This window comes from Benincasa hispida, chromosome 6, assembly GCF_009727055.1.
Source record: "Benincasa hispida cultivar B227 chromosome 6, ASM972705v1, whole genome shotgun sequence".
In the NCBI taxonomy this organism is placed as follows: Eukaryota; Viridiplantae; Streptophyta; class Magnoliopsida; order Cucurbitales; family Cucurbitaceae; genus Benincasa; species Benincasa hispida.
The window spans coordinates 9,793,241-9,805,148 of record NC_052354.1 but is presented as its reverse complement, the minus strand read 5'-3'; the positions used below and the strand labels follow the sequence as shown (position 1 = coordinate 9,805,148).

Genomic DNA, 11,908 nt, shown 5'->3' with positions numbered 1-11,908 from the left:
GATTAGAGAGTGGAACCTGAAGGGAAACGGTAGCACCAGCAGTAACACCTCATACTCTCCACACTGTTCACGAGACAAAATTTTAGAAAATAAAAAAATTAAAAAAAATCAGAATTTGATAGTTTTATAATTTATTTTCAAAATTCAAATTTTTTTTTTTTTTAAAAAAGCTTCATCATCATGGAGCACTCAAAAAAATGTATATATAAACATTGTCATTGATCTTATTAAATAATTGACATATGTTTAAAACTGTCACATGATCTTCCACTATATATACAAAAATTGAGGGGGGAAAAACCTAAAGAGGGTCAAAACCGATGTCACCTCTTTTATTTTTTTATCAAACTGAGCTAAAGAAGCCATAGTTAAAGAATAAAGAAATGTTAAGAGAGAATGAGAAGGAATGGACTCTAAAAATAATGCCCTTACATCTACAAATTGATTCGGGCTCTCTATTTTATGTTATTGGTCTTATTTGACATGGCTTGTTAGACTAAAGCAAGCTGCAGCGTTCTTGAGGTCGGTCCTAGAAACATATTCAGCTGATGTTTCTGATACATCTTTGAGCGTCGATTCCGCACTGCACCAAATCCCCAAAAATCCATCAATTTTCACCCTCATCTTCAAGTATATATTCAAATTTTAATCGCACCCGTTTTTTAGAGAAAGATATTTAATATCTCAATTAGATTGACATATTCTTAATATCTCGTCACACCTTAAGAGCAATAATTAGGTGCAACCTACACCTAATCACATGCTCCCTACATTTGACAAATAAAAAAATATAAAAAATTAATTTAAGAAATTATCACTTGCCAATTGTTATTGTAAAATAACATAACTTCGTAATTCCATAGAAAGAAAAATAATCAAAATGCTTAGTTAAAAAACCAAAAAGACTAATTAAAAAACAAGTCTCCCAACCTTTATTCATAGAGAAAGGTTGATCAACCAACATCAGTGTTGATGTCATGCCTGAACTTTGCGTGAACTTTATTATGAACCTCAAAGTATGAGGTTTGGTTCCCCACTCCACATATTATAAAAAAGAAAGAAAAAATTATAATAGAAATACTCAAAAACATTGATTTGGCTTAGTTCACAAGTACCTATATATATTCTTTCAAAGTTTGAAGAAGGTCGATTTTGATATCGAGACGAGCTATCGATTCATATTTCTGTAAATCAATTTACCCTCGGATCATATAGTGCTAAATCAATTTACCCTCCGATCATATAGTGCTTGTTACAATTGTTGTAGTGGTTTCAAGACTAAAATTTTTGGAGTGGAATAGTGGCAATGACTTGATCTCAATTTTCGTCCCAAAGATTAATGTTACCAAAGATAATAGGTACGTTTTATAACAAATAGCTTGTATAGTTATAGTTGGGAATATTTTGTAATTTAGCCTGAAAAAAAAAAAAAAAAAAACAAATTGCTTTCGATTAGAAAACAAGAAATCATTTAAAATGGGCCAATTATAGTGGTAAAATACATAAACTAATTTAGTAACAGACTTGGTTAAAGCATTTATGATATCATTATGAATATACAAACTTGTGAAAGTTTAATTAAATACATGGACACCCAATTTAAAATCACCGTATACACCACGAATTCATATATGATATGATTATATCACAATATACACGTCCAATTCAAATATAACAAATGTGATATGATTACATCGTTGTAACAAGTAGTTGGATATAGTCTTTTTAACATAAAAATGGGGACTATGAATGTGTTTTTGAGAAAATTAAGGAAAAGTATATTAATAAAAATAATTACATACCTAGAGTCGCATGCTTCTTTAGATTCAATATACGATTGTCGATCATCTGCAATTGTGTCAAATGGAATTTCATCATAATCATGAGAAATTTCCATCTCTTGTTGCAAAGGGTAACCTTGAACTGCCGGTATCAAATTAGATTGCATCATCATTGAATCAACATTGCTAATATTAATCCCATAATTATCATTGTAATGTTGTTGAATTCTCAATTCCTTCAACATCAATCCATTATTATCATCATTATCAACAAAAATTCCTCCATTGTTTAAATTTCCAAATAATAAATCACTCCCATCTGTTGCTTGATTTACAAGTAATCCCGAATTGTACGGTTGTTGTTGTTGCTGCTGCTGTGTATAAATCGGATAAACGCCGTCGTTGCTTCCGCCAATTCCTTCCACGATCCCGACGTTGTTCATTTGATTATACTGTTCCTTCACCATATCTACCCTAGTTTTAACTTGTCGAAGCTCTTCGACAACTTGTTGTATTTGATAATGTAATTGCCATATGACACCGCAACAACCATGAACCGGAAACCTAGATCGCATGTTCGACTCGTAGATAATTGAAGTCATCGTCTCGTCTTTCTGCGACGGATGAACTTGTTTTAGAATTCTCATTATATTGCGCACGCCGAAGAGACGGTGGGCGTTTTGGAACATCTTCGGTTGATCGGCGGGGAAATATGGAGCTAACGAGCAGTCTTTCGAGCAGCGGCGGCGTTGGTATTTGCAAACAGCGCAGGCTTGGCTTGTGCCGCCTTTAATTGTCATAGTTAGAAGCCAAATTATGGAAATTGAGGCTAATGTTTTGGTGAGTTTGGGGGGTAATGTTGAGCTGATCATGAGTGTTTGTGGTAGTGGAAGTGGTGCGGGGGGAAAGTGTGAGGAAAAAAATTGAGATTAATTTAGATCTAACTAAAATGACTTGGTAAAATGAGTTTATAAAGTTTTGCCGATTCAAAAGGATGGCTGATTCCAGATCTATTATGTGGCGACTTTCTGATTTTTTTTTTTTTTTCCTTTTTTACTCGCTTTTTATTCGGTTTTGATTTGAATATTGCCAAGTAGGATTTTGACCTAACTGAAAGTCTTCTATTTTTGTCCCTCTTTGTGTAATATTTGATATAAATTGCCTCTCTAAATCTTTTTTTTTAAATAATAATAAAAAAAAAAGTTGGTCTCTCTCTAAATCTATTGTATTAAACTAATTTTCCTTTTCTTTTTTTTTTAAATAATTAAAGTGATTATTGGATTTAAAATTAGTTTGAAACACATGTTTTAGTTCATGTTTGGTAAACATTTGGTTTTTTTGTTTTTGTTTATGAAAATTAACTCTGTTTCATCACAATTCCTACTATGATTTACATCTTTTCTTAAGTAAAATACTTGAATTCTTAACCAAATTCCAAAAAGAAAAATAACTTTTTGAAAGCTACTTTTGTTTAGTTTTTAAAATTTGGCTTGGTTTTTTAAACTAGGGATGAAAAGTAGATAACAAATGAAAATTTTGGAGGTGGAAGTAGTGTTTGTAGACATAATTTTCAAAAACAAAAATAAAAAATAAAATAGTTACCAAACGGAACCTTAATCACTCAAAATCAACTTCTCATTATTTCAATTGTACTTAGCATAATTAATATTTAATAGGAAGATTAAAACATATATAATCTTAGAGGTTGGTTTGAATCTTGGATTAACTTTCAACTCAAACAATTCTTTAGGGTTTTGAACCACATACCTTGTAGTTTGGATGACAGTTTAGTTACGTTTGTCTTGGCGAAAATGATGGAGATTTAATGAAAATAGAATTGTATTTTATATTTTCATAAATGTGTTTGGCAAATTCAAAAATTGAATTCTAATTTTAATGAGAATTCACAACGGCCTTTATTATTAATGACTCACCTTCACAAACGTATGAAATCTAAATTTTGTAAGTGCATTAACATGTCTATATAGTACTAAATAAAAATTTTCTGTTATGTTTTCCTCATTTTTCTCACCGTTTGTTGTGTCTTTGGATGAGAAAAATGAAGATCCAAGCAGAGATGGCTATAGGGCTACACATGGTCATCCGTAATACGATGCACTATAAGATATGTATATTTTCTTTGTTTGTTGTGTTTTTTCCATTTTTTTGTTGTGTTTTCGCACGATATTGTATGTGTTTTCGCACGATATTATATGTGTTTTCACACATACGTAGTGTGAACCTAAGTAGAATGCTAAATTTCATATGTTTGTGGGAGTGGGTCATTAATCATAAAGTGCTTGTGAAAAGGTCAACCGCACAAAAATCTCTCTAAATAATTTTTTTGAGTTTGATATTCTATTTATAAATTAAATATTAGATTGAATATAAATGATTATTAATTAATTTATGAACATGTTTTATGTTAATTTTTTTGTTTTGTATGATTATTATTTATAGTATTATATAATTTAGGTTAATTTATAGAAAATATTCATGTCATTTTTTTTTATTTAAAAAATACTTCTAAACTTTCGAAAACTTTTTAATACCTCTGAAATTTCACAAAAAAAAAAAAAAAAAAAAATTCAAAAATACCTTTGTCATTACTTTGTTTAAAAAATGGCACTAAACATTGAGAAAATTTATTTTTACTTTTGAACTTTCAATAAAAGTCGAAAATTATCTAATATCATTAATGCCTTTAAACATTAAAAAAAAAATTATTTCACTGTTTTATTTATGGAAGGAAACTATTAGCACCTCATTTAAAAAATATTTTTAAATTTTCAAAAAGTTGAATTAATATATAGCCTTAAGCTCTGAAAAAACAAAGTTAAAAAATGTTGTTAGCCTTGGTGCATAGATGGAAACGGTTTATCTACACCACCTCATTTGATCACCTCTCATTTTTTTTGTGTTTGGTAAATCAGATTAAAATTAAATCGATTAAAATTACATCTAAAACACACACGTTCGTTCTATGTCATTTTTAAAAGTAGTTCCTTAATAAATTTTAGATTCTCATAAAATCATATTTCATTTTTTTACTAAATTTTCAATTTTCAACTTTATTCATCAATATTAAGATTTATTTTATATATCTCGTGTCTTTCTTATAACTAAAATCTATCTCCTAGTTTTTCATGAGTTACATTCATCACCATTTTTTTCAAATCATATCCTATTGATTTGCTTAAAAAATAATTAAGGCTATTTTCCTTCCTACTTAATCATTAGAGTAACAAAAGATTACATTTTAAGCAACTACTTAACAAACTTTAAATTATATAAAAAAAAATACAATTGTTAATAGTAGATTTATTTTAGTTATTAGGTATAAAATAATTTAATATTTATTTACCTAACAACAATATAATCAAATTGTTGAGTTCTAAAGCTAAAATTTACAAAACACTAATTTGGGAATCAAACCTTTGACCTTGAGATCAATAGTACAAGTTCTATATCAGTTGAACTATGCTCAGGTTGGCAATTTGTTTTATATTATAACTAATTTTTCTAAAACCACACTTGACATTTTAATTATTACATATAAAATAAAATAACTCAGTAATATTTACCCAACATTAAAATCAATTTGTTGATGTCTAAGGTAAAATTTACTAAACACTTATTTGCTTTATATCAATTAATATAATTGAGTTTTCTAAAGTTATAGTTGTCATCAATTATTTTAAATGCTACAACAATTCCAAACTAAGCGTTAATATGCTTGTATTTGATAAATAAAAAGATTATGATATCCAACGATGTCACGTACCCTATGTTGATGCTAGATTTTGGATAGGAAAAATACACTTGACCTTCACGTGATAGCAACTATGTCACACCCCCTCCCGAGCTCACCACTCTAACCCGAAAAGAAGTGTGAAGACTACACATATTAGGAATTTCTATTGTCTAGGATTTTTTTTTTATTACAAAACATAACTTGTCTAATTCAGTTAAGAGTGTTTTATATAATATATTATCATTTATCAATCATGAAGTTACATTGCTATCATGTGTCTCAACCCTCCTAATACAGCTGCGAAGACGGGATGATTTCCGCAAGCACTCTATCGACTGGTCCTAAGCTAAATCCATCGCCCGCTTTTTGATACCTGTGGGGGATTTAGAAAAATATTTGAAAAACATGAGCTAGGGTGCTCAGTGAATGGTAAGTTCAAATTAAAATATTATTTGCTTTCAAAACATTTTTGGGAAAGCAATATCACAGAATATATGACCATCAAATATATAAACATTTGATTTATTGAATGAGACGAAGTTGGCATGATCACATAATCCTCCAATTATGTAGCAAGTCACCATAAACCGATTTGAGGAAACAATTTCCATTATCCCAAACAATGCATCGAATGTGTACATGTCGACAATTCCTACTAGACATACTCGGACATGTGGATAACCCCAGTCAGATATGCTGACAATTCCAGTCCAATGTCCACGAAGTATGCTAATAGTATCCAGATACAATTTCTAGTTTCCAGTCAAACAAATAGGAAAAAACATTCAAACCAAGACTCAGAGAGTAAACAGTCATCCAACCAAAAGAAAAATATTATAATCCAAGAAAACATATATTTTCAAATCATGCCAAAATTACCAAACTGGTACAAATATACAATACATCCAACCATTCAAAAATATAACCACTCACCGTAAATTTGTTTTCCTTTCGAACTCCCGTCCCACAGATTTTTTATAAATCCTAAAACTTAGTTAATTTTCTCCTAATTATTCTCTGCACAGTTACAAACCAATCAATTTTGCTTAAATGGACTTAATTTTTCCTAAACCTTAATACCATTCAATTTTAGGGTTTTTCTTTACACTTTCATACTCAAAAGTATCTTAAAATCAACTTAAGATTCTAAACTAATTAAATCCCATGATTAAAATATTTTATTGTTGGGAACACTTTAGTTAATATTAATTTTGTCCAATTTTGCAAAATTTTCCTATTAACCCTTTAATCAACTTCAAAATTAACTTAGGATCCCAATTTCTTCTAATTGCATACGTAAAGCATTCTATTAATACCAATTTGACTCCTAATTATAATTAGACGTACGTTTATTAACTTAATTTGAATTTTTCAGCTTTAATGACGGCAAAAGATGACAGGCAGAAGTCAAACCTAATAGGTCAACTCTTTCTTAAACCTATAGCCCAAGATTTTCCAAATTTCGGCCAGCTGTTTCGACGAGCCTCCAATGACAAAATTTTCTTAATTCAGCCACACCCACTTTAATTAACCAATACAATTCTCTTACTTATCAACTAAACTATCTTACCTTAAAATTTGAAAGTCTGATTTTCCCTAAAACGCCTGAAATCGACTAAATTTCCCACGGGTACCTTTGGATTTGGAGTCTCAAATCACTCTTTAAGTCCACGAATTTATCCAAAAGTTGCACAACACCTTGAATTCCACGTGACCTCTGATCAGCAGCGTTTCCTCTGTTTTCTTGCTCATTCTGCCACAATTTCATAATGAAACTCTCCCAATTTCTTTCCTACTAACTCCCCAGAGGTTTAACTTACTGTTCCTCAAGGAATTGCTCCAATTGAGCCCGTTTCAACTCATTTCCCCTCTTATAGGTCGAGAACCTCAACTTTTACCATTCCACTTTCAATTTCCAGCTAACAGCTCTTGATTTCGATCAGTCCCAACACCAAACTGATGCATCTCCCACCTTTTGTCCCTCAAATCATAAATTAACAACCCAATCCCTTGGATTTCTAAAGTTTTATCAAAAATTCAGTTCTATCTTATCCTTCTTGAATTTTCCTTTTTCTTCATAATTTCGTTCAAATCCCTCAATTTCTCAAAAATTTTAAAAAATAATGAGTGCTTCCTCGCTCGCGCTGCATGATGGCCTTTATTCGATGCACTATAGCTTTTACCCGATGCACGATGGCCTTTACTTGATGCACGATAGCCTTTACTCGATACACGAAGACTTTTACTCGATGCACGATGACCTTTACTCGATGCACGATGGTAAAACTCGATGCTTGATTCCTTCCTTGCTCAAGCATACTCGATGCACGATCCTTTCCTCGATCAAGCATACTCGATGCACGATCCTCGATCATGCATGATTTTAACTTGATGCTTACCTAGTGTTTACTTGATGCTTGCCTAGTGTTTACTCGATGCTTGGCCACCCTTTTCACGGTCAACACTTAGCCAAAATTTCTTCTTGCTAGGTTAACTTATAAACACTCGAGAGTCAAGTTTCCAATACCTAAACATTTTCCTTCCTCATTTCCTTATCCTTTACCCATTTCCTACACTTGCACTTTACTTAAATATTAAATCTCTCATTTTACTAATCTCAACAATTAAATAGGGAAAGTAGGATTCGGGTTTCACAATTACTTCCCCCTTATGAAATTTCATCCTCAAAATTTTCCAAAATTCATAATCAACCAATCTATAAACTAAGCATGGAAATGATGTTTTATTTCAAGTGTTTGGAAATTACATACAATTTCATAATTTCGGAGCCTTTCTTTTGTCCTTCAGCTCAGGTTCCTCTTGAGTGAGAGCGTACATCCTTCCCAAACGTCGGGTTAGTTCGTCTATTTCCCTTGGTTGTCCTTTACCTTCTATCATTGGTTTAACTTTCTGGTTGACTGTGTGGGAGGTTGTCTTTCCATCACTTGTCACTAATTGAGGACATTCTCTCCTAAAGTGTCCAATTTGTCCACAGTTAAAACAAACATTTGTGTTTTCTGGACACTGATTACCCCAATAATACCAATTACATTTTGAACACCAAGGCCTCCTTGTATAGCTAATGACTAATTCGATGTAAAGTTGGTTTGTACTTCCTATTCCAGACTTTGAAGTACCCTTCTTTTTAAAGATTCCTTTGTTTTCTACTCCTAGAGTAGACCTCTAGTTTCCTTCTTTCTTTAATTGTTTTTTCATCGTACCATCTTCCTTCTTACTTTTTCCCATTTATAGACTCTTTTCTACTCACATAGCTGCTTTTATATGTTTGGAAAAATCTTCCCAAGGCAGTGCATGTTGTTATCGGAGTCCGGATTTCCTGTCATAGTCCTGCTTCAAACCTTTTGCAATATTTAACTTCATCATCTATAACACTTAGTGCATAATGGGATAATTCAGTGTATTTTTTTTCATATTCTGCTACGTTGTGTTTCCTTGGACAAGTTGCAGAAGTTCATTTCGTTTCATATCACAAAATGAACGCGGGTAGACTTTTTCATAAAAAGCTTCTCAAAACTCCATCCATGTAGGTTCGTTATTTCCTCTTCTTTGATTTTCAATCATTCTCCACCAATTTTCTGCTCGTCTTTTCAATAAAAAGGTTGGTAAAGTGACCTTTCGATCTTTAGGACAACCCATGACTCTGAAACACTTTTCAATTTGAGTAATCCACGCTTCAACATCTGCAGGTTCTATAGTTCCTTAAAAAGTACCAGCTCATAGGTATCTAAGTCGTTCAATTCCAAATCTCTTTTTAGGGTTTAACTGCATTGCCCCTAGATTCTCTGTCAATCGTTGTGCAAACCTATCCAAATATTGTTCCTCCGACATAACTTGTTCCTGAGAGTAACTAGCTTCACTTTCATCATTTCCACTTGTTTCATAGGCTCTGAGTTGGGCTCTTTGACTTTCATTTCTCAACATGTTTTCTATACAAAATTTAGGAAAACAAGATTAAATTCATGGCTTACATTCAACTATATACATTATTTTATTCCTTCATAATATCATATAATACATTACATCCTACTTTTCTTTCTAAGATTTCTTATCTTACTCCTCTCCTATTTTCTTTTTCCCTTTTTCTAACATTTCAATTTTTGCTTCTGGTTTCAACACGCACATTTCTAACGCATGACCTGGTTGTAAGCAAAAGAAATAGAAAGGCTTATAGGTATCAACATTTTCTTCAAACAAGTTTTCCATGTCATCCTCGTCGCTACTATCTTTGTTAGTCATTAGCATACAAACCTTTGTAGGTTGACTACTTTCCCCCGTGATATGAAGTTTTCTTAGTTGTAGCCCAAATTCCTTATCTAACTGAAATTCGTCATTTCGGTGATGTGGAGGTATATACTTCCTCTCCGACCATATCTGCTTTCCTTTTTTCCCAGTATAAGGACAATGTTTCCGCACGTGTCCCCTCTCCCCGCATTCAAAACAAGTTCTTGTCGGAGTTAGACAGGGTCTAAAATTTTTTCCTTTACACTTCCGACATTCTGGCACGACTGTATGTCTAATCCGTTCCCATTCTTCGGGTGTTATATATGGAATTGGAGCACAATAATATCATCGTTTTTCTTTTAACATGGTTCCTCTATAACTTCCTGCTTTGTTTCTCCTAAAAAATGTAATTAATTTAGAGAATTCATGAGTTTCCCACCGTCATTTCTAGGTTTCAAGGAAATTTTAACTTTCCTTGTTTTCATAATTCTAGGTGCACTTATTCCTCCCAGGTTTTACATAATCCTTTGGAATCTATAACCCTCAGGTTTTCCTGAACTTACATCCCAGGTTTCCTAGAAACTTATCCTCTGATACCAACCTGTCACACCCCCTCCCGAACTCACCGCTCTAACTTGAAAGGAAGTGTTAGGACTACAAATATTAGGAACTTCTACTGTCTAGGATTTTTTTTTTTTATTACAAAACATAACTTGTCTAATTCAGTTAAGAGTGTTTTATACAATACTTTATCGTTTATCAATTATAAAGTTACATTGCTACCATGTGTTTGAACCCTCCTAATACAGCTGCTAAGGTAGGATGATTTTCACAATCACTCCGTCGATTGGTCCTAAGCCAAATCCATCACCCTTTTTCTGATACCCTGGGGGGATTTAGTAAAACATTTGGAAAACATGAGCTAGGGTGCTCAGTGAGTGGTAAGTTCAAATTATCCTAAAATCGACATAAGATTCCAAACTATTTAAATCCCAAGATTAAAATATTTTATTGATATCCATTAGAACTTAAATTAAGGTTGAGAACACCTTAGTTAATATTAATTTTGTCCCATTTTGCAAAATTTTGCTATTAACCGTTTAATCAACTTCAAAGTTGACTTAGGATCCCAATTTCTTCTAAGTATATACTTAAAGCATCTTATTAATACCAATTTGACTCCTAACTAGGATTAGAAGTACCTTTATTAACTTAATTTGGATTTTCTAGCTTTTAATGATGGACAAAAGATGACAGACAAAAGTCAAACCTAATAGGTCAACTCTTTCTTCAACCTACAGCCCAAAATTTTCCAGATTTCAACCAGCTTTTCCGACGAGCCTCCAGAGAGCAAATTTTCTTAATTCAGCCATACCCACTCTAATTCATCAATACAATTCTCTTACTCATCAACTAAACTATCTTACCTTAAAGTTTGAACGTCTGATTTTCCTCGTTCCGCCAACCAACAGCGTGACCTCCAACCAACAATGTTTTCCTCTGTTTTCTTTCTCGTTCCGCCAATTTGTTAAAGAAACTTTCCTAATTTCTTTCTTACTTACTTTCCAGAGGTTTAACTTATTTTTTCCTCAAGGAATTGCTCCAATTGAGCATGTTTCAAATCATTTCCCCTCTTCCCTTTTTATAGGCTGAGAACCTCAACTCTTACCATTCCACCTTCAATTTCCAAATGATACCTCCTAGTTTCAATCAGTCCCAACACCTAGCTGATGCATCTCCCACCTTTTGTCCTTGGAATCACAAATTAAGAGTGTAATTCCTTGGATTTCTCAAGCTTTATCAAAAACTTAGTTCTATCTTATCCTTCCTGAATTTCTTTTTCTCCCTAATTTCGTTCAAATCCCTTAATTTCTCAAAATTTTTAAAAAATAACCAAGTGTTTCCTCGCTCGTACCTGGCCCTTACTCGATGCACGATGACCTTTACTTGATGCACGATGGCCTTTACTTGATGCACGGTATCCTTTACTCGATGCACGAAGGCTTTTACTCGATGCACAATGGCCTTTACTCGATGCACGACGATAAAACTTGATTCCTTATTCCTTCCTCGCTCAAGCATACTCGATGCACGATCCTTTCCTTGATCAAGCATACTCGATGCAGATCCT

The 11,908-nt window shown here is 32.5% G+C and overlaps 1 protein-coding gene across 1 annotated transcript; it reads right to left on the bottom strand.

Annotated features, from left to right (window-relative positions):
- Positions 1-474: 474 nt before the first annotated feature.
- On the bottom strand, positions 475-2,581 carry LOC120079546 (LOB domain-containing protein 27). Its single transcript, XM_039033762.1, has 2 exons — positions 1,803-2,581; positions 475-583 (listed from the first exon to the last, which is right to left on the bottom strand). Exons 1-2 carry the CDS (start codon positions 2,579-2,581, stop codon positions 475-477), a joined length of 888 nt encoding a protein of 295 aa, XP_038889690.1.
- Positions 2,582-11,908: the final 9,327 nt, after the last annotated feature.